At 33.2% G+C, this 25,122-nt stretch overlaps 1 protein-coding gene across 9 annotated transcripts in view; it reads right to left on the bottom strand.

Moving 5' to 3' along the window:
* Positions 1-15,405: 15,405 nt before the first annotated feature.
* Positions 15,406-25,122, bottom strand: part of LOC127877406 (methyltransferase-like protein 27) — a 90,279-nt gene continuing 80,562 nt past the window's right edge. For 8 of the 9 annotated variants that reach the window (XM_052423239.1, XM_052423240.1, XM_052423241.1 and 5 more), the window contains exons 2-6: positions 19,248-19,369; positions 18,921-19,049; positions 17,963-18,098; positions 17,227-17,319; positions 15,406-15,956 (exon numbers count right to left, since the gene is read on the bottom strand). In XM_052423239.1, coding sequence (XP_052279199.1) covers positions 15,724-15,956; positions 17,227-17,319; positions 17,963-18,098; positions 18,921-19,049; positions 19,248-19,352 — 696 coding nt within the window. In that variant the 5' untranslated portion in view covers positions 19,353-19,369 and the 3' untranslated portion in view covers positions 15,406-15,723. Of the gene's footprint in view, positions 15,957-17,226; positions 17,320-17,962; positions 18,099-18,920; positions 19,050-19,247; positions 19,547-25,122 lie in introns of those variants that run through there. The other variant, XM_052423235.1, reaches the window with a different exon arrangement.

Here is a 25,122-nt window from a genome sequence, read left to right as displayed (position 1 = left end):
GACGAACATGTCTTCCGAGGTAATGTTGTTTATCATTTATAGTTTAAATAAATAAATATATATGGCTATGTGTAGGCTGCAATAAATGAAATGTTTGACAATTAGTTACAAACCGGTTCAAAAAATAATAACAGAAGTAACTTTATTTATCAGATGGTTAAGTCATGTTATGATTTGATTGTTTCACTTATAGTAGTATAAGAAGGATTTATATTTACCCTGCTATATTATTAAACATTTTGTTCAGAAAATTGTTCGAGAATTGCTACATTGAGGCTTACTTGTTATGTAAAGTACTTCAAGATAGATGAGGCGTCGCTATGCTATGAGCACTATTTTCGCTGTGCGAAAACATGTGTGATTCGTTGTTCTAAACATAAATTTCATTTAAATATGTGAACGTCTTTGGTACATTGAGTGCAACTTATTGACAGTGTGCATTTTGAAAGACGCTGTCAGTTGAATTAGTACACGTTTATATCGTACCTTTTCATTGAAAGACAATTAAAGCAGAACTTAAACCATTTGGTAATAACAGAAAAAAGTTAATATATAATAATGCTATCAATTAACTTATAAAAGTAATCTGAGATACAGTTCATTACTATACCAAAAACATAGTACACATTTTAACGAAACAATAAATGAGGAATATAAATCTGTGTACATATATAACTATAAAGGTTAACAGCTAACGTTGAAATTCACTAATCAAGTGTTTGAATGCGACCTCATACTTTAGGATGTGGCAATTATGGATAGTCGGTACACAGGAAAGTATCTGTAGCTATGTGTGAGTTGTTAAATCTTTATTAAACGACATTCACTCAGATAGCTGTACACAAGATATCATCAGTTGTTCGACTTATATTCATACTTATGCACTAAATCGTAATCGCAAATTCAAACTAGAATGCATAGCAATCTTCATCAGATGTTGAAAAAAGAATTCACATACATGAATATGCAACGAATCTCCATCAGATGCTCGAATGAGAAGGCATAGCCATGTGCTTGATCTTCTTCAGATTTTTAATTAAGAGAATGCATTATGTGCGCTAGGGTCTTCATAAGATGTTACAACCATTGTTGATAGATAGGCATCAGCTCTTAATCAGCTTTTTACATCAGATTAAATAGCTTTGTTCTAGCTCTTTATAATATGTGTGATTATAAACGCATATTTGCGCGCTATGTCTTCAGATGTGCAATTCTAAATGAATAGCTTTGTACGATTACGTCATCGGATTTCGGATTTTTAACTCCTTATTATAGATATGATCAATATGTTTATCATCCGCCTTCATCAAATTTTTAAAACCAATATTCATAGATATGCACCAGACCTTCATCAGCTGTGCACATCAGAATGAAAGGCTATTCCATTCCAGACCTTCATCAGCTGTGCACATCATAATGAAAGGCTATTCCATTAAACCCATTCAGATGTACCACTATGGCTGCATCGATATGCTCAAGTTCTTATCAAATATTCACACATTTGGTCCAGAAATATATCAGCAGCCAATTAAATGAAAGTTGGTTAATATTGACTGTATATATACATGTGTCAGTATATAACAGGTTTCGTTACCGCCGTGTATTTTCCTTTGTATAAATGGTGACCGTGCTAACAAATCAATTGAAATGTGTTAACCTACCTTAGTAAAATGACCAGCAATTCAACACAGAAAATGACAGTTTCGCGCAATTTGTCAGAGGACGATTTTCAAATATAGCAACTGATTCTGTCACAAAAGAAATGAGCAAAACACTGCTTTTATTTCACCATTAGTGACCGTGAGATGGATGTCTTTAAAAAAACCATCTTCATTTACTCGAAGCTCTCTATAGCTCGGCACTGATGAGAGGCAGTTTGATATGCCATGAACTTGTGAGTATATTTTTATAAATTCAGAAGAAAGTGAGATAATTTAGCCAATATTGGTGCGTGTCTATGAAACGCTTTGGCGTTTTACGTTTTTAACTTGACAAAACGAAATATCAATATGTATGTACTTGTCTTGATATAAAATGTGTTGGAAAAAATCAACATATATAAGTTCGTATTCCAATTTTCAATTAAATAAAACTAAAACAAAATACCTAATAACAATATTGTAAACTTTAAAGCAGTTTTCGTTGTATTAACTTTGAAACAAACAACAGTTTTAATATTAATGTTAAACACATATGTGTTCCCATATTGTCCGTTTTTGCTTTAATTAAACGGTATACAAAATTACGAATGGGTCAAATGTTTTGAAAGATAACTTAAAAGTAGCCTTTCTCTCTTCTATGCAGGTACAATGATGTATTCAAATTAATTGTAAGAAAGAAATATAGAATACTTGATGTAGCTTGAACAGTAATCTGAGTGAGTGTAGATGTGACAGGGAAGTGGTTAAACAATCAGAAAGAGAAAGCATCAGATAAAAGGTTCGATAAAGGGAAACAGTGTGAAATATAGTAAGGTTTCCGCAATGACATGAATGCGTCAATTATACGTGTGTTTTTATCATTAAATGCTTAAACTATAAAGGGAGTATAAAGGTAGACAAATCATATTCACATTACATAACATGTCCTTGCCAGAGTAAGGTGTCCCAAAACGTGAAAACATGACAAATAAGCTATAGTAGAAGCAAAGACAGTTCGAAAAATCACTCATTGTGACAAAAACATCTCCACTTGTCTTGGTCTTTTCCGACACGATCATCACGATCGTGTATTACATAACACTACAAAATTACACTTTACCATACATCCAAAAGAATCAAATAAAAATGCACCCATAAGGTATCGCAGGCAGAAACTATAAGACACTTGAATTTTGTTTCCCAAAAGTAATTCGTTTGTTTTGTTTTTTATTTTATTGAAATTTTTATATGAAACAATTTCTGCAATGTTTCATTTAATGAATATGTAAATTATTAATTCCATACTCAAGTAATTTTACTTTAGGCCGGATACGTTGGTATAATATACAATTATACACTTTTTAAATACGGCTTCACGTTAAAAAGGTAAAACTTATATGATTGAGACAACTGGTCTATATGGTAAATAAGAAAATATTAACAAACAAGTTGCTCTATATTAATCATAACACAATCGCAGTTAAATATGTCATCCTAAATGCAGTCGTCGAAAACTAAATGATAAAATCCTTCCACTAACGATGTAACGTATTACTTTGTCACCAAGTGAATGTGCTTTAATAAAACAGTTCAACACTTCAAAGCGTTGTATAAAATCAATTCTAACATCTTGCCCAAGTAACAAACCACATCAAATGACAATGCATGTACTTGTAATGAAACTCTTTGTATAGCTTACTAATATCAGGGGATTTCAAATGAGGCTTGTTTTGTGAAAACAGTGTTTAATGCCTGTGTGTGAACTGTCGTCCTAGATAAGCATTTGCATTACGTTCAATTTGTTCAACAATGTGATACGACTGGAAAGAAAATGGGCGTTTGTTTTGGTAAATGATACGAATTGTTTATATGTGTGCACATATAATACGAGTCAAGCGACTTTCTTCTATACATCAAAATACAGTTGCATACTTTATATGCGCACAATGACATTACAAAAATATGGAAATCAAATATTAAGCTATGCTAGTGTTGCATGGTCCAAATTGAAAATTTAATGGGTGTAGCATGCCGTTTTTGCAACAATTCTAATCGAATGTTGAACGTGAATCAAAATGGAAAATATTGAGCGGTTACAACCGTTACACACTGTACTTTCCGAATCAAAATGCTGTGCACCTTCTGCGGAGTATACACATGGCATCTTGCATGTTTCCTTTGTCAGCACGCGGTATACTTGCCTGCATACCTTATAATATCATACAAGGCACGCAACAGTTTCTTTCGTTTTACTCTATCAAAACGGAAACACACCATTTTTGTTAACGGTTTATCATCGCAGTTGTTTTTTTGCATTACAGGGTATGTCATATGTAAACTAAAGTTTTCTGAAAAAAGGAGACATACAATAAAATTCTTCCTTGCTATAGAAACCCCAGTGTTTAATACATTAGCGAAACAAAATATATTAAAATAACGTCGTATTAAACTTATAAAACTATCTTACTAGACTCAATAAAGTTTCAACGAATTATGAAATATAACTGCAATTTCTAGCTATTTTGGTTTAACTAAAATATATTGAATGTTGGTGGGGTCTTTTTGTGGGTTGGGGACCGAATTACCAGAACACTCCACTGGTCAGATATGGTGACCACCAATCAAACTCACATGCGGAAACGTGGAATGTACCCGGTCATACAGATAGATGCGCCATCGTCGTAACCTCGGACCAAGTGGGTTATTATTTTTTTACGACTTCATAGTTTAACGAGTGCTTCTAGATATTTGTTTGATCAATTTTTTGGTGTTTAATTAATCCTATATTCGTTTGTGAATGTCATTCGTTGGTCATTCACGATACATAAGTCTATAGGAACTTCGCATACTTTTCATTAAGATAATGCAAACTGATTGTTAACAATACAATTTACATTTTAAACTGAACATGTATGCAAGAAAAACTTGGCATTATTCCGTCAAAAAACTTTGAGGTCGTCAATTGCCTGTTGTAAATTAAAACATTGTTTTAACCCTTGATGTATACATTTTTACTAGTAGCAAAGGCAACGACAGCGAACATGCTTGTACAGACCGCTGCACATGCGCAGTGCGCTTTAGATAACCTTCCACTTTATCATTTACGTTTATTGAAGGGCGTCGCATTTGCCGAAATATAATTGCCGCAATTGTTTTCCGAGGATGCATGCATTAGTTAGGACGGATATCTTTTTTATTGCAATATTCTTATTAATCATTTTCATCTTTAAATTAACATTAGGCTTGCACAATCTGATGTAAAGAAAAAAGGTACGAACATTCCTTTTAAGTTGGTTGTTTCGTATTGCACCATCTGGGAATTAGATGTTGTGTAAAATAACCTTTAAGGAAATCAGGAATCGGGTCTTCTTTATAAAACATCAGTATGAAGCTGTGTTACTTTATTCAAAGCCTAAGTTTTTCTTAAAACAAGTGATGAACATCATAATGTATGTTATTATACGATGTTGTTGTTGTGTTTTTTTAACGAAAACTTGATTTTTCGTACGGGAACCTGCCTTTTGCATGTCACTGCACATCCGCTCGTGGTTAAAGCAACATTTTACACGTTTTACATATTACTTATGTCTATTGCATTCAAACAAATCAAAGTTAGATTTTATTCGCGTTGTTTTATATTGATTAAAACGATTTCAGCTCGCTTTGCAAACGAAATATAAGTACAGAAAACGCAAGACAGATGGCTTATCATATTTTATACTCAAATGCGTTTTGGGGTATTTCTACCTGTCGGATCAACCTGAAATTATGTATGAGTGGTACAAGTAGGTTAATAATGAGTTAGATGTGAGAGTTTTTTCATGATTGTTAAATTTTGACTGTATTTTGATATAACGAAGCTCTTTCCCCGAGAGTGCTTTAATTATTGCGAATGGATTTTTTGTAAATTTCATTATTAGTAATTCATTTATTCTTTCTATTGACATATTCTATCTTTAAATGGAACTTACATTTGCTAAATTTATATGTAAAGAAAAAAGAGTAAAACGCCTTGACAATTGGCCGTTTCATAATTTGAGCCATGGGATTGGATTAAGTGTCAACTTACCTGGAACGGAACCATGGAGTGCCCTGATGGCATCGATTTTTGTTGTAAGTATTAAATAAGGTACTGCATCATTTGCGGTTTTACGTGCTGAATATGTTGTCATACTCACGACGATCCCTTAAGTTCAACCAGGTATGTGATCCAATTAATCTTATTTATGGAACGTTTCCATCGATCATAATCCACTTCTTTAACCGTAACAATGAGTTGAAAGAATTGATATTAACCTGCTGATCTCTTCATTTGAACAGATAGTCGTATTCATTAATGTCTATTCTTATCGATCCGTTCCGTAAACATAGCAACAGAACGTTCCAGTGGAAATCAATATATCATACGATGCAAGAAGACATTGAATTGTTTAATTATATTTTTTATTGTTTAACGACAGACATTCATTGTATACCTAACATAAAAGGCCATTTTCTTTATTCATTTTGTTTTTGTTTTTGGGGATTTTTTTTAAATATTACTTTGCTGTTGGCTGTATCTTGCTTACAAATCAATAATAAGCACGATCGCTTTTATGGTCAAAATATATTAATTTCAATCCATGTGCCATTATATTAAAATCATATATTTAAAAGAGTTAAACACAAATTGTTGAGACACCCATTACCTAACCTTTTCTTAACAAGTATTCCAAACTTAATCTATTTACGAAAACGAAAGGAATACCCTGTGATGCGTACAGAAATAACTCGCCACTTAACAAAGCTAATCTGTTTTTAACATGTAATAACCGGATTGCTTTTAGTCGAAAAGGTAGAAGTAGTAGTAGTAGTGATAGAAGTTGTAGCAGTAGTAGTAGTTGTAATAGTAGTAGTAGTGGTAATAGTAATAGTTGTTGTTGTAGTTGTTGTAGCAGTTGTAGTTGTTGTTGTATCAGTAGCGGTGGTGGTGGTGGTGGTGGTGGTGGTAGTAGTAGTAGTAGTAGTAGTAGTAGTAGTAGTAGTAGTAGTAGTAGTAGTAATAGTAGTAGTAGTAGTAGTAGTAGTAGTAGAAGTAGTAGTAGTAGTAGTAGTAGAAGTAGTAGTAGTAGTAGTAGTAGTAGTAGTAGTTGTTGTTGTAGTAGTAGTAGTAGTAGTAGTAGTAGTAGTAGTAGTAGTAGTAGTAGTAGCAGTAAAAGTAGTAATAGTGGTAGTATTATATATATTGTTTTCTATGCACACGAATCACAATCAATAATTAAAATCATGCTGTTGGCATTGTAATAATCCGCGTTGTGTGCGATAATGTTTAGTATGATTAATAGCCCGTCACTTGAACAACAAAATCCTAAAGGATGGTTGCAAAATATATTTGTTGTTAACAGCATTTAACATCACACGCTTCAACTATTTCTAATGCCAATATACATTCAGCTATAATTCATTAGAATTGAGATACCTTGTCGATGTTTAACACAACGATTGCAAATATGTGAACGTTAATTATTTATAACTCAAGGACTATAACTTATGTGAAAGTGATGTAATTTTAATTTAGCCAGAAACATTGTCAAACTACTATATTTAAATGGATAATTTATCAATACTGTATGTCATTTCGATCTAAGACAAACGTGGTAAAATATTTAACATACAACCAGTTAACTCTGCCATCTTGAATATATTGATTACAAATAAATATTAGTTTGTTTTAGGATCTATATTGTGTGATTGCTCCAAATACAAAATTTATGACAGCTAAAACTTTGATCTGTGTGCACTTGAAATTAAACATTCATAGCTATAATAAATGTGTAATCTTCTACGGATTCTACGGATAAAGAGCCCAACTATTCCAGTATATAAACTTTTGGTGATCATTTAAACAAAGAAGAATATCTTTTTAGATAAATAATAATGGCCACATAAATGAATTTCTTTCTGATAACAAATACTCTTTTACATAGATATATTGCATTCAACACTTTACATTTGTCAATAACATTCTTTTTCTTTGTTTACAGATGCATACCGATGAACAATCCTCAATCTATATGCTGTGATTAAAATGTGTCAGTTTGTGATATAATGGTTTCATTTACTCTCATCATGATCAATGTTTTGCGTTTTGCTTAAAAAAGGGGTTTACACACAATACAAATCAAAATATTATAGAGCTCGCATATATTAATGACTAAAAAAATGCAATCCATGTATTAAAGGGCATTTTGATATAAAAAAAACCTATGATCAGTCCGTTTTCAGTCTGCAGGTTATCATAAAAACAATATATAATTAAATTTTCATTTTGAATGTGCATGTTTGAATAATTTTACATCATTGTCAGCAACTTAAAATATTACTTTTGTTTATCATAAAACAATTCAACACTGGCAAGTAATACAGTCGAAAATTATTCAGCACAATCCGGATTAAAATGCAATTAAAAGAGTGGCAGTATTTATAATTACCAATCTCAGGGTAATCCTTCGACATATCCATGGCTACCGATTCACTTCAGACAAACAATATGTTTAAACTGATTTATTTATAAAGAAAATGACGAGGTAGGGAGTTGCAAACAGAAATGTATTTTATCGACCTATCCCATTCTTTGACGTCATATACATGATTGTGTGATATTTATAATTACAAGTTCAGCAGATGTATGTATTAAATTCGTTCGTATATGGCACAAAAGGTGTTGCTAAAAGATGTCGATACTACCTGGGTTCGCTCTACAGAAGTCAATAAAATATAATCATGGCAATGTTTAATATACTTTATATAACAACTTTAGCTTGTACGCTATGATTTTGTATTCTTTCAAGGTTTTTTTGTGAATTACGCTGGGGTTTATTGTCCATGTAAAATAAATACTTTAAGCATGTTGAAGATGATAGTAAACATACGGTTATGCATAGACCTTCTGTCTCGTATGACATCACTCCTGTCTTGTTGTGCATACCTATGTGTGCGTGTGTGTGTGCGTGTGTATGGTTTGCACCCCAATCCGCACCGAGATAGACTTGGATACCAATAAGGAGTTTCTGACCGCATGGAAAACGGTGAGTATTTTTAATTATACAATGTAAAAATCTTCAATGACAATAGCACTGAGCCACCGACAATGCACCATAAATCTTATTGGTTGTCAAATTTAATTGTTATCCTGTGGTGAACTGTTGTTTATCCCTATTTAAATAATTGTCTTTCCTTTGAATTCCTTTGCGCTGATTTGAACGTTCATATAAACTTTATTTTTAAAAACAGTTGTTTCAAATATTACGAAGAACAAAACAAACAACAACAAAGTATGAATCCGAAGTACTTTGAAACGAGGTCGTAGCGGGTATCCAATGATTGACGCATTGATGACGCAGCTAAAGGAAGACCTTGGTCGAGATTCGGCCGCATGTTGCCTCACCCGCGGCGAGAACTGGATCAGCTGGGAGGAGGGGCAGGAGGTGTTCCAGGAACATTGGCTTGGTATTGAGAAATTGACCATTTTGTGAAATTCGGTTCTCACAGAGACCCTGAGGTCTACCCGTTCCTTAACACATGTTTAATATTTCCACATGGTACTTCAAGCAAATTGGGATAGTTTATAAACCCTTAAAAGTAGAACATTGCCACTAAACTTGATTTCAGAATTCTAACTAAAATGGAATTGAATGTACACGGAAATAAAATAAATGCATCGAAATTGTTCCTGTTCTTCTTGATGTCTGTCCGTTAGTATGTCTGTCCTCTGGTCTTTACACCCTTTATAACTTTAATTTCCATACAGGATTACAATTAATAATGATCTTAATTTGACCAAAATTAATATAAAGCATCAATTTCGGTCAGACATGCTCGCCTATTCATATCCGCATTTCTTATTGGAAGTAAACCTCCTACTTTTATGACATTTGATATGAGAATCCCCGTCGGGTTTAATATATTTGCATATAGTTTGAGGCTTTTCCTGAATAACACATTATGAATTGTTAACTGAAAAAAATATTTAGATACAGCTTTAGTAGTAACATACCTGTATATGTGGTACATATCAATTTGCAATAACATAAATCAGACAAAAATATTCTCTTCGATTCTTCAAGGGGCACCGCCTTTCAAATCGATTCAAAATATTCTTTAAAAAAAAGCAAAGTTAAATACTAGTTTTGTTAACATAAAGATGCAGATTGGAGCTTGAATTCCGGCAACACGCTGTTGTCGTCGGCCATTGCCTTCTTCCATCAGTATTTCCGTGTGTTAAATTCTGTTGCGTTCGGAAATAAAACTGATAAGCAGGGGAACTTCATTAGGTTAAATATATAGATTTATTGGATGCTAGCGATCCTATTCGTAAATGGTTTTCATGTGTTGTTAACTTGTGTACACTAGTTTAATCTATGTTTTTTTCACTCGATCTCATAGAAAGTCTTTTTTTTGGAATAGTAACACTCCAGAAACCTGATCAAGAGAGAGACGCTTTTTTTAATTTTCAGTCTTTTTTTACAGTCTGTTTCTTGGGTAAACCTTCACTTTTTATCTTCAAGGCAACACATCTATTGTAGGGTTATTTCAAACCCGAACCTCTGGATTGATAGTTTGGCCGTGATATGTCATCCAGTAATTAATTTTAAAATTATATTTAATTTAAAATTAAACTTAATTACCATTTAATTAAAAATAATATGTTGTCATCTTTTAAAGATACATTTACTGTATATAAGCAGAATGATATCAAATTTGGTGGAAAATATAAATGCATGATATCTGCTAAATGATTTAATGATCAAGCCCATGTCTAAACCGTCTTGAACACTGTGTTTGCTTAGCATGCAAACAATTTGTATATAAATTTTGACGGAGAGCAACACCAATCACCTTATGTCACATTCTTTTAGTATCCAAAGAACTGCACTTAAAAACAATCTCTGAACGTGTTTGAAAGAGGTTTTGCACTTACTATAGACCTTAAATATACCAACAAGTTATGCAAGTTATGTATTGCATTCCATGTGGGAAGAATGTCCCAATTCTAAAGAAGTTCTAAGCAAAGTACATATATGAGCCATGGACTGCCTCTTGATGGGTGCAGGAAAAATGCGGATGCATAATAGGTTAGTCATTGGTACTAACAATTGTTACAGGATCTGTTTTTCTCTGAGGGCATGCATATTGATCAAAGGCAAAGAAAATGTAACCATATTACCATGCATTATAGGACAGTTTCATTTGTACGCATATATCACAGATTTTTAAAAAAGCATCGTTTTTTCGAGATTTCTGTTGTTCCAGCTCCCGGATCGTTATTGCTTTCTCAGCCCAGTCCATACCAGTCAGCGTTATATGAAATGCAGGCTTTGTTTCGGTTCTTCTATTTGCATATAACTATAACAGATTGTTGCACTAACATTAAGGAAGCCTTTGTAGTGTAATATGATACACTTGTTGTATTGCCAGACCAATAATCAATTGTTATTATATAAACGTGTCAAGAAAGGTAAATAATAACATACATATGTATTGATATTATTATTTTTTTCTAGTACGCAGATTCTTTTTAAGTTGCAATAAACATAATTAGATATATATATCACATTTAAAATACGTTTTTTTTTATTGGTATATTTTGTTTCAATAAGTCAAGTATTTTGTTAAATGTATTTTCAGCAATATATGTTAAAGCTATGATACTAGTAGACTAAATGTAATATATCATTGAAATCGTGCCTTGCATGTAAAATAAACCTAAACCTGTTGTCGACCATGAAGAAACAAGACGGAGAAATATCATATAATGCCTGCAGCTCACGCAAAGAGCAATATCACCATGGCTGCAGCTCACGCTAGAGCAATGTCACCAACGTTTCAGGTTGTCATTCGCGTGTTGCTGACTGTCATTCGCGTGTTGCTGGCTGTCATTCGCGTGTTGCTATGCTGATTAATGAAGTTTAACTTTTGCTGCAAAGAGTTTTCAATTAATGTCAAACTGAACAACATTAAAATTATAATAATGTTGTGGTACGCGTGTATTATTTATTTTCTATATGTGAAAACATGACGCGTTTGGAGTAAAACAGCAAACACGTTTTTTATTCATTTTATTAACATGCATTTACTTGAAATTTCTGTTATTATAAAAGAAACAATTTAATGACAAATACACACTCATATGAAATATGTATAAGCAGTTTAACGATGTATTAGAAACATGATTTGATGGATAGTAGTGGGCAAATCAAACTTGGATACATTAATTTTCTTTTAGCTTGAGAAGAGACCGCTGTCGGTTGATTTTCCGTATTATAAAACACCCAATATGACGGCAAGAAAACAATTACAGAGGCAACAAACAGTTCAGAACGCGTATGCATGTATAGATACATTTTGAAAATATTGTCAGTTGGCAATGACTCTTGTTTCCATTATATACAATTTGTAATAATGAACTCAAACCACACTGTGTGACCTTAGAGTTGGTTTTCCTTTTACCTAAACCGATTTGTATCTCTAAACTTTACTACTGGCCTGGTTGGAAAGTGTCTGTCTGTATGTAGTTTATGTAGTTTAGCTGTTTTCAGTCGCAACTGTTTTATTTCAAGTTAATCTGTAAAGGAATATGTAATGGGAGTACATACTGTTTTAGAACCATTAAAAGAACAATACGAAAGCAAACTGGAAATGGTTGAATATCCCACAGTTCGTTTCATTTTCTAGGCCTAGTTTGAAAATGGGTCTGAAATGTATGATAAAAGCCAAATATTAATAGGTTAAAAGAAATTCTGACCACACTGATGGCTATGTGTGACTATAAGCCAAATGGTTATATCACATAAACTTATTTTGAATAAGTACAATACAATTGTGGGTATTATTGAAATACTAATGTAAATCACAACATCTCAGGCTTATTATGCTTATGTAGCTAAATAACGTTATTCATAAATATAAATGTGCTTTCATAGATTAAACGCTAAAACAAAATTTAAGCATCAACTTCGGATGAAATGCAAACAGTTATAACTTCTGACGAAATCTTCTAGCAGTGTCATGTTAATAAAAAAAACTTGTTTAACCTCAAAAATGCACATCACACAAAATATATGAGCTAACGATGAAACATGAAAATCTATCAAAATTGAAAAATATTATTAAAACCCTCGTCTGAGCAGCAGGTGGGGTCTTAGATCAACTGGGTTTCTTTATAACGGCGTATAAGTTGATTGAGATCGGCGTACACTCCTCCAAATTCCTTTGCGAAGCGGAATTATACAGAAACATCGTAAGCTGCGTAAGATTAAAAGGCCTAACTTCAGACACGCTCAAAATCAAGCAAGGAACCGGATAGCGCAGTAAAACATCGACGATCCTGTATCTGACCTGTATCAATGACCTGCTGCCTGCATATAAACATACTGTACACTCATCTTAGTATGATATCACATCACTCTGCTAAAACTGCTACTTAAAGATAAATATCAGCAGAGATGCAGGTCCGAAATTCTTTTAACTCAACCAATAAAGTGATTTAAGGTTAGTTGAATCGCACTTCAAGCTTACGTTTTCACTGTGTAAAAGCTAGTGCTCCCTATAAGCAGAGCTCACGATAAAGGGAGTTTTCAACCCTCTTATTAATTGTGTGGCTACGCATTAGTATCGTCTTGGTGATGCGATACTTATGAGCTCCAACGACATGGGATTTTATGAAGAACAAAGGTGTATTTGCCTTTTCGCACCAGTTATTTAGAGCCCTGATTTTTGAAAACGAACAACGCCTTGGTTATATTTCACATGTGTTTGTAATGTTATATATAATATATAAAGTTATGCTTAGATTCACAATGTGTCGCGCTTGACTATGCACATTGATTCGTACTTCAAAATGTTTTGTAAGAATAGCCATAATAACCATAAATCCATTTCTGGTAGAAGGTGAAACTCGGTTATCCTAGTTCCAAATTTGTTGAAAGTCTCTGTTATCCAAAGTGTCCTTTATCGGGAATCAAAGTGTCTGCAACTTCATGAATACAATCTATTAAAACATGTCCTATCTTCGTTTATATTTCATTGAATATTATCAAAATTTCAGTATTTGAAGCACAGTGATTGCTCAGCATGCTAGAATATCAACCCATTTCTTGAAATATTTCTAAGTAGTTTTATTTTGTTGTAATGTTAACTGTTTATCCAGTTCATGCTGTTTTCCGACAGAATTTTCTATTTTTGGGGAAAAACCGTGAATTTTTTTCTTCCCAATAGAAAAGGATACACCGTTTATAAACTCGACCATGTGCCTTGTTTAAACAACTAATATTTAGAATATAACTAAAAAAACTGAGGAACTTACCTCCTGCGCGTGGCTTTTGTTGTTCTCTGTTATCGAAGTGCCATCTGTTATCAAAGTATCCGCATTACCAACGTGATTCTATTCTCGGATGTTTATTCGATTATTGTGCAATCGAATATGGTTAAAGTCAACAAAAGACATAATCCTTATGATAAAACACCTTAAGTCTTAATTATTTTGTTATTTTCGTTATTTATTCGCTTGAAAAATGTTATTAATTGATCCATTTATTATTCTTATTATTACTACTACGACGATGACGATGACAATGATGATGATGAAGACGACGACGACGCGACGACGAAGACGAAGACGATAATAATGATGATGATGATGATGATGATGATGATGATGATGATGATGATGATGATGATGATGATGATGATGATGATGATGATGATGATGATGATGATGATGATGGAACACGAGTGTCTATTCATCTTACCTATTCACAGATTTTTGAATGTATTGAAATTTGTCATTAAATGCTTTAAATTGCTAAATGTTAATATTTGAACTTAATAACTTCTGTAAAAAAATAACAGAAATAAAGTAATCTTCAACTGGACTCGAACCACTGACCCTTGGAGTAAAAGTCTTACTACTCTACCAACCATGCTCATACAGTGAGAGATGAATTGATTACTTTATATGAAGAATTCTCGTAGCATCACAAAATATAACGATACCACCAGAACGATCCAAATTATTCAATCGCATCGCGTTTGTAATGCTTTGTAGTTTTCAGGTTTTTAAATCGTCAAAAGATTTATATTTTAGAGCTTGGTAATTGTTCAGTATTACTGTGTCCTCGCAAATATCATAAATCTAACACAAATGTGCATTTATTTTCTTCATTTTTTTCGATTTACCCAAATGTGAAAAGGGCCCATATATGCGTTAAAATTGTGAAACAATCACACGATGAAGGTTATATACCTGAATGTATATTTATACAAAGTTCATACGCCATAGACCGTATATGTGTTTCACCAATAATTTAAATTTAGTTTATCACCCAGAAAAAAGAAACGTAAATGCTTGAATTCTACAATGTAATTGCATCCACATTTCTGTATGTGTTGTAACTTCCTGAATTGCAATTAATGAAAAGGTAAAATTATCTTTCTCTACGTCAACTTCCTATTACTTCGTTGGGCATGCACCCTGCGACGCCGGTTACATACCACGAGTTGTTATAAATAACAACAAAATTCACTGCACGTGTTTTACCCATCTCAGTATCCACCTTCAGTATGTCTTCACTCAAAGTGTCTACTATGAATTATAATGTCTCATAAATTATGTATCTAGGTGTTTACATGCAAATACTATGAAGATGTTGTGGATACTTCAAATTATTCATGTTGTATTCCTGTTTTATTTACACGAACTGACTCGGAGTTAGCTCAACAACAATGATTTGACCCTTGTCCGTTTTTATTTAAAATCTATACTGTCTGTACAATTGAATAGTAGACACGAACAACATTAGCATCTTGTGAGTAAATTATTGGGCAAAATAAGTTGTTATAAAAATATCTACTTAGAAAAGAGTGAAACGTATCCACCAATGTGTTGTACGAAGATTTTAGTTACCTTAACACGTATTTACTAACAGCTTAACGCAACGTAGAATGAATAATGTTAATGTACCTAAACACAAATTAAAAGAGCATTTGTACACACAAAGAAATTGACACTAGACGTCTATAGTCATTACGATGATTTGTTCTCATCTTAAGCCCGTTCTGTTCCGTTGGCGGTAATATTCTCCGCATGACAGCCGCGTTTGATCCTCAACTTGAAAATGACGCCGTCCTTGTTAAAGGAGTAGTTGGCCACCTCTCGTCTCTCGAGAAGCTCCCACGTGTGCTCGTGCTCCAGGCGGGAAATCATGGGTTCCAGCTTGTTCGCATATTCCTCAACGTCTTTCATGTATTCCTTGCGCATCATGAAAATTATCAGACCACCTGAAGAGTTAAAGAACACACTGACATTGGAAATAATTTTTTGTTTAATTGAACCGTACAGAATAATCGTACTAGCATGTACGTTCAATATAATGATATGGTATTGTGCTTATATCAATGTCATTGTCAGTTCAATCAGACCCACTCTCCGTTTACCCATTCTGAACGTTTTCATGTAATTTTTAAATGGATAGGTCAAAATGCTCGTCGTTTGTCTATGCGGATGTTGACGAATATCGACGTGGAATTTATGTTCCATATGTGAAATATCCGTTGAAAAGTCGTCGTAAGAGTGCATTTATGTAAAATAAAAAAACAACAACATCATGCTCAAACTTTGTTTTCTTTAAAATATTAAAAGTATATTCTCAGTATACTTAATAAAGCTTTAATATTGTTTGCATGCAACAGTGCATATAAATTTTGGCATATCAAACAACGTGAGACGGGCAAGATGTTCACATTATGAAAAAGATATTCAGTATCAAACCAACTATTAACAATGTGTAACATGTAATAACATAAATGAATATAAATACATGTTATGATTATAATACACAAAATACGTTAAGATAACTACAAAATGGTTCCAGGATTTAGCGATGAGACACCCCTTCGAAAATTTAGAAGGAGCATAGAGTGGTGGATTCATATTTGTTTTCACAGACATACGTCGGTCAACATCCTAAATACGAAATATAGTTTGGCTTCTCGGTAGTGTTTTCTGCTTATTAACATCGAGAAAGGTAGAATGATATCTTAAGACATATTGACAATTGCATAAATAGCATCCGGTGTTCCTACATAGCTATAAAAACAAATGATTTCGTCTGCGATTTTGTAACAAGACCCTTGCTGCGGGATTTATGGAATAAATGTATTGGAAGCAGAACTTAATCGTCAATATGCCACACGACCTGGCGTAATTTCTAAAAAAATAAATAAATCTAAACGTAATCACCATTAAATTTTGTTTATTGACGACAATTGATTTTATCCTCAAAAACCATAGCGGTGACAATATTTTGATTGCTTTCGTTCGATTGCCGTTGTCTAAATGTTACAATAAATGTCAGTTAATTCATCAAGTGAATAACGTTTGGTAAAGTAATCAGAAGGCAAAGTCAAAGCAATACTTTTGAAGGTAAGAACCTGATCAGCTATCATATCCCCTACACCTTATAAGGTTTGGACCTTTTGACTCCTCGCAAAGGCAACAACGGGCTTGATTATGTTCTATGGAAACAAACACAGCAAGTAGTTATCGTACCGGACTTGACGATTCGGGCCATTTCCTGTAGCCCGCTGCAGGGTATATGGCCCTCACCAAAGCCTCCCGAGCAGACTGCGCAGTCGTAAGTACCTGAAATACACGTGCCACTTAAGGTGTAATATATTTACACGATAGCCACACATTATCTCACTCCGACAGCAACAAAGGTTCCCTGATTCATTGTTCATTTTTTTTGCATAAATAAGAACGTGCATAAAACTTAACATGTGGGCAATTTTGCAAACACCATTAAAAAGACCGAAAGGCAGCATAAATGAAATCTAAATGTTAATACATATTGATTTCATGCAGAAAATGACCATTATTATATGTTTCATTTACACCTGATCAAAGTGTTTTGATTGCCATTATTCATTTAAATGCATCCTCATCTGAAGAAAACTTCCATAGCCGCGCGGACAATTGAAGATCATTGCTAAATGTAAGATTTGAGATTTTATAAGTCATTCAGTTTAACTGATCCTTTGCGTAATATTAATATTTGGATTGATAAATATTTTTACAAAAATCAAATTTATTCCTTTAACAACAATAACAACTACAAACTGAGTGACATAAGCTTATAAGTTTTGACACGCATATTGTCTCTTCTGAAACTTATTAGTAATGGCTTGCGTGCTCTAATATAAATCCATTTGAAACCATTTCATGTTAGTAATATAATGTCTTATAATAACAGTATCAAATGCAGTAATTAATCAAAACGTCTTACCTTCTGCGATTGGAAGTGGTTTTTCGCAGACGAACTCTTTATACAAGTTTGTATAGATGTGGCTCGTCTGGCACTGTTTCAGCATTCCCTCCGCAGGATCAACGCCGTCAATGGATTTAAAACCATACGTAGAAAGCTAAAACGGAATCGATTGTTGCTAAATTATTAATGATGAAATAATATATGCGAGTATTAAGCCACAAAATACCAAGTTATAATCTACATTTACCTCGTTATCATTTCTGGGGCCAAAAGTATTGATGAAACTTGTCGCAATATTTATCTTCACAACATCTAGGCGAAATTCGAATATGGGTCAAGTGGGGGTCATAAACAATGTAAATAGATCGAATCTTTATATAAGAAAATATTGACAGTAACAGTTAAACTTCATACTCAATTTTATTCAACTTTGGTATAAATTATAATGTCAAATTTACGTTTTTTAATTGTTCGCAAGCAAAAATGATTGACACGTTAAGGATTAGTCTGTGATTCTGGTTAGTCTAATTAAGAAAATAAAATCACGAATCAATAGAAAGAAAAGGCATGTTTACAAGGCATTTATTATCAGGTAATTTTGTGTATTCAGTTTCAGAAAAAAAGATTAATTAGACGATTGGTTGAGTGTAGTCTTAAAATAGCATTATTTACGCGGTAAACTATACTAAATCATTATTATAATGAGCGCAGATTGGTTTCAATGTTGAGAAGTTGACTAGTTTAATCTCCAAAGATTGGTATATATAGTTGACAGATGAAAAGCTGTACCCACGTATTGTTTATGCGGAATGTGAATTACTTTGTTCCAAGGTGCAACCTCCATGTTAGAAAGTATTTATGAGAACAAAATTTCTTACATATTAAATTGAAAAGTTGTGTAAACTAGGCCGTCAACTGTATAAAGCAGTTATGTCGTGTGTCCATTGTTAGATACCTGCCATATGTCAGATATTACCTCTTTTCCTACGCGACCAGTTCCACATGCGATGTCTATTAAGCGAACCTTTTCGCGATTCTCTTCAAAGCATTTGGCAGCTTCTTTCGCCACGATCGAAGGTCCCATGTAAACGCTGGGGTCTAAGTCCTATGGAAATTTTGGAACGGAAGATAAACTAATTTACTTAGATCTGCTGGAATTTTGAGATTCAGCAATCTATGCTGCAAGTGCATATCTACAAAGTTACAAATGTTCAAATGTTTGTGCTAATATTTAATACGCATAAGTAAGGTTATAAAATGTATTTTGATTACACGTTTAGAAGATCAAAAACTGCGACCTTACTAAATCGTACTGTTGATTTTCGGCCCAAGTAGTGTAATACTCCGCGACCTCCTCTGGTGCCATTCCCTTCCGGTGCGCCTTGCAGTTCGCTGTGTATTTCTCCATGACTTCGGGCTTTTCCTCTATGAAAATATAACCCCTTATTTTTACGTTTTTAATTGTCACTATTCTTTGAGAAGAAATATATACTTTAATAAAAAAAAACTGTTTCATGGATGCTCATGTTGAAGTTTGTGCAGAAGATACGCAACCTTATCAGGGATTTAAATACACAAGTATGCAGCTCTACGTCTCGACAAGAGAAACAAGTAACTCGCCAGATGCAGTTATTTATGTTTGCTGTGAGAATGCACTGGCATTTAATGCATATGAAGAACTTTGGTGCTTTTGAGATTTTTTTTATAATTTTTATAACGTCATTCAGTACTTTTGCGTTTCCATTTGTGTTAGATGCATGTCTTTAGTGTTTGGCTTAGATGTCGATCTTGAATTGCGAATTCGTTATTGTGCATGATTTACTGTTTCAAATGACAGACAATAAACTTAACTCAAGATACAGTGGTATCAATGATTGTAATTTTCATTGTGTCCAGGAAGTATTTGATGGTTATAAATGCGCAATCCTGAAGTCGCCATACATCGGTTATATGCTCTGATTTTTATACTAAATTTACCCAAATTCGTTACGACCTACGAAACGACAAACCACTTATTCTACTAAACCGAGTAATATCGATATTTCAGCACTATGAATCTGTGCGAACCCATCTGTTTGGAAATACACGGCCGTTAATCACTGGCGCAACCCATTTTTGAGATGCATTAATACATGAGCGAATGCTTCTTCCGCTAACGACCGCTGAATCATTTTTAAGATTCACGGAGAAATTGACAGGGTGAGTTGGTTGTATATGTTTTCGTAAACATATGGCCCATTCGTTTTAAAATCACACAATTTAGTGCGAATCAGAGGGTATTATTTCACACATAAATGTACGGACGTATAAACTCAACACAACAGACAACGTGAGGATAAGTTGTGACATGGTGGAGTTATTACAAGCAAATCGATGTGTTTTGCATGTGTGATGATCATATTTCCAATCCTATGAAATCGCGAACCACATTAAACCTTGTTTTAACGTATACAATTTGCCCAATTCACAAACATATTGGCGTCTTACCGATCTAATAGAAAATTTTGCATTCGAACAAAATAAATAAATAACGAGTTGACTCTCAGAACAGGAGATGGCGCGAATGCGCATTTTAATCTTTAATAAAATGATATATTTTATGTAACGATTTCTACGTTTGTTTCCAATGGTAATATTTTAAATTTTACTACTTAAAGTGTCAAATCTTTAATGTTAGTGACGTATATAGAAAAGCAATATTTTATACCATTATTCAGTCAATAAAATAAATAAGCTATACAAATGGGCTTCGCTTCGCGAGTTTATCATTGACATCTTGACATGTTGTATATTAACAGTTTGAAAATGTAATGACTTATTAAAACTGGTTTTATTGGCTAAATTTGAGGATAATTATATTGTGTATAAACGTACTTTTACGCTTGAACTCGTTTAGCAGACTGCTTATGAAGTTAATATACCCTAAAGCGGTTCACAAATAGTTCACGAATGATGCGAGCGCCCTTTAATAAACTGAAACACTTTAATGTGTTCAATGTTTCATGTCCTTATCTTACACAGAAAAACGTTGACATCAATCAATGAATTATAAAAAAGAAAACATCCTGTTCTTATTAAATATATGTCTTAACGTACGCGACTCGAAATAAAGATTTGACAATATAAGTATTCAACTTACAAATATAAGTCATGAAAACATAATACGTAGAAATATTAACATCAATATGTCATTTAACAAAAGTTTAAAATGTACACTGGTGATCTCCTGTTCTTAGCGGTACCTCATTGGCATTGTCTCTATCTATTTTGAAAAAATGCAAATTATCTATTAGATCGGCAAGAAACAAATCTTTATGGGCATAAGGCAACGTGTATATGTTAAAAGCAATCATTTGATATGGTTAGAGATTAAATAGGGGGAAAATGTGCTGGTCACGTAGGTAAAAACCATTGATTCGCTTTTAAAAACTCCACAATGCCATAATTTATAAAGGTCCAGACATTTTCAAAAGGGTTGTGATTGCATGTTTTTTGTATATATATGGATAAATGAATCTTCGTTGAATCGCAGTTCATTGCCCGATTTTTAAACTCCTGAATAATATGTTTCAAAATAACAAACAGCCGTCTCACCCTGTATATGGTTCCGTTAATTGAAATATTTCAGATCCTTAGCGCCTACTCGGAAGAAGCATTAGTTTGATAATAAATTCATTCGAAGAATAGGTGGCGCCCGTGAATAAGGGATGTGAATTATCACGTGTCCTCTTAAAACTTTTTAATTTAAACGAGATTACCTTAGAACAAACAAGGTCTAAATGTCGAATGATAAATCGCGTTGTCAAAACGTTTCACTTAATAACTGACCACAGCCTACGATATTTGATGTTATCGAGCGTCCTTTTTCCGTAACTGTTATTCGTCTTCTCACTCTTACTCTCTACATCCTCTACCTTATAGAATACTTTATATTGACACTTGACATACTTGTGTTATACATGTTCATATATCATGGAATGCGTGTTATCATTTCATATACGACGAGTCGGTATTAGCTTGATAGCGGTATTAGTTACATGTGATAAAACATTGAAAGTACTATGATCATGAATGAAAAAGAATTCAAGTTTTTTGTGTTTTTATCCATTATAAAATTAATGTAATTCTTATGCCATATTCGAAACACAATGGGATTAATTTGACGAAGTCATGAATTTCTCATTCAATCTTTGAAATTAACCACTTTCTTTAATTAGATCCTTTTTGGCGGTAATCCGTACCCACCGGCTTGTGGATATCATAACGATGGGGACCATTTTAAATGCCGAAATTACAAAAACACAACTTTCCAGGTGGATTATTTTTTTCATTTTCATAACTATATGCAAAATGCCGAAGTTAAATATTATTCGTCTTCTTATTTTACAATAATATTCAGCTTCGCATTTTTGAGTGTTCAGCTTCGCATTTTTGCATATTTTTTATTTCCACAATCACAGTTGGGCATTTGATCATATGGCCGGTTTGGCGTGTTCTTATTGGTTAGGCGGTTCGCCGTTTTCTGGGCATGTGCGCACTGATTTCCCGCCCTACACAGTGCAAAATTCACGAAATGTCAAAAAATGTAGGTTCGGCATTTTGAATGAGGACCATCGATAATGTGTTACTGCACAATTTTTACCAAACACATTTGGTATAAATATGGCATTCGTGTTTTTTTTGTTTCGGTAACGGAAAAAAGGTGTTGTTGTAATTGTCGCATCACAGACGTCTACTTTGTGTTCTACATTATTACGTTAATGTAATTAAGCAAATCTAAAATCGATCTGTTTTGTCACCGGTGACACAGATTTAATGAAATGTATTACTGTTAAAGATTAAACACACAAGAAAGAAAATTGTCTCAGTGATTTTTCCCCAAACATTTCATCCTCTTACAGGCTGATTCACAGTTGCAAATAGCAACATGTTTGCCCAAAAATCTTACCAAAATTTCCAAAAAGATTCCAAACTTTTCCAATAAACTCAATATTTGGTTTATTGGGTTAATAGCAACAATATAATTCCGTTGCACTTTATAATATAAATTTAAAAATGCAGTTAAAAATGTGCTTATAAACATTTGGAATACTGGTATATATAATCATATCAATAATGTTTCATTTTTCCCAATGTCATGGTGTATCGCGCTAATGTTCTCATCCAAAAGACACAGGCTGTAAAATATAAAAGAAAAATGTCGCTTGGTCTTTTAAATGTATTCGCAATTTGAAAAATATATCGTATTCATACAATTTTGACATTTAAAACAACTTCTGAGACGATCCCCTCTTTCTTATACTTTTCTCGCCATATTTCCTAACGTCATTCGCTACTGGCGACCTCACTTGGTTTTCAAAAGGCTCGCGTAAAAACGGTTAAACAGCAGTTTATATGATATATTTTATGTTACTTTAATAACTAACCTTTTGAACCTTTTGTCCACGATCAAATATGTTGATAAAAACTCGTGCGCGGGCGTTATATGGCAATACATCTGTAATTTGCGGTTAAGGACAGGTTGATGTGAATACACATTTATATATATTTTTTTAGTTGCATTTTAATACTTCATATTGAAATAGTGATTTGCTTCACTCTTTTATATTGTATTTACCGTCTTTACAGAATTATTTGACACGTCTTACATCGAGCGTGAGTTTAGATCGCGTTTCGTACTTCATGTTTTGTTTCAATTGTTTCTGCATGAAATTACACTTGTTGATTTTATTTACATATTTGTTTTTGTTAGCATTTTGAAAATGCTTGCTCTTTCGTGAACATATATAGCTCGCCACCAGTTTCATTCAAAGATGTTGCAGGTCATTTGATATCAGACTATTTTAGTGATTTCCTGTTTCCATTGTGACATGTTTTGCTAAGAATACATGTGTAAATTCGAGACATAGGCCATAGTCATGCGAAAAGATCATTTGTCATGTTGGCGAGTGCCTATTTGTATTCCCGTGCATTGTTAATAACATGTTCATTTCGATACATATGTACACAACGTATACGAAGGAATCTTAACCTGATGAACGCTATTGATTTACTTATAATATGTAAATCGATATTTATCACAATATTAATAGGCATATCATTAAGTAAAACATACAAATCTTCGCTTTGATCGATGTACATGTAATTTACTGTTTAATAAAATGTACATGTATATATAATATAAATATTTTCGATAAGAAATGTTGATAAGACATCGTGGTGAATTGAACGAGTCATACTATCACATCGCTCTTTTGTTGAGACTGTTACACTTTTTATTTCAGGTTCGACCAATAACATCTTTTTCTGGAAATAAGGATGTAATAACAACAATGACGAGATTTGTATTATATATATAATAAACATTTGCTAAAATACATAATATAACAAATATGAGTTTTTAATACATCCATATATTTGTATTAAAATACTAATAAAATGGTTGTTAACATTAAAAAAGTGATGGAAAATAGGATGTCTACATCATTTTACAATATCTAATAAAAGATGGAGAATTTGATGTTCACATCCATTTACACATAAGAGACCTGTACAGATGGTATTTGCACGCCCTTTTCTCACTTCAAACGTTTGTTTCTATTACAATCACAACAAATATTAATACCCTCGTCCACTTGCTAAGACGGCAATATATTTTGATAGTAGGCTAATAGGTTACAATATACTAAATACTCGTTTCATGTAGGGCTGTACTCTCTATAAAAATATCATAGTTGACCCGAAGGCATGTTTTACATCTTAAACTATTGTTCGGGTTTTATCTTTCGGAGATAATGGTAGGGCATAAAAAGGTGTTCACGACCGAATCCCTGAAATATGATAAACTTGGAGACTTAAGTAAAGCATTGCACTGAAAAATGTTACATTCCACAAAGAAACGGCAGAAAAAAAAGTTGCAAAAACAGTCGATATTGATGAGCGTCAAGTTCTTTTTTGGTTTGAACATGATATATCTTTTTTATTGCATAAATCAATTCCGCTTAGAATGGCCTTTAAGAAAAGGTATGGTTATGGGGGTCTCTATGTGCAAAATGTTGCATTTATTTTCGCTCAAAGTTGTCGCTTTTACATTGAATTATATAGGGAAACTATTTAGTATATTGTGACCTAATAGGGAAACTCTAATCTAACATTCACAGAAACAAATTACAAACGAC

The sequence above is a fragment of the Dreissena polymorpha genome, chromosome 4, assembly GCF_020536995.1.
Source record: "Dreissena polymorpha isolate Duluth1 chromosome 4, UMN_Dpol_1.0, whole genome shotgun sequence".
NCBI classification, from domain to species: Eukaryota; Metazoa; Mollusca; class Bivalvia; order Myida; family Dreissenidae; genus Dreissena; species Dreissena polymorpha.
Note: the sequence above shows the minus strand (reverse complement) of the source record. Positions and strands in the feature narration are given on the sequence as shown.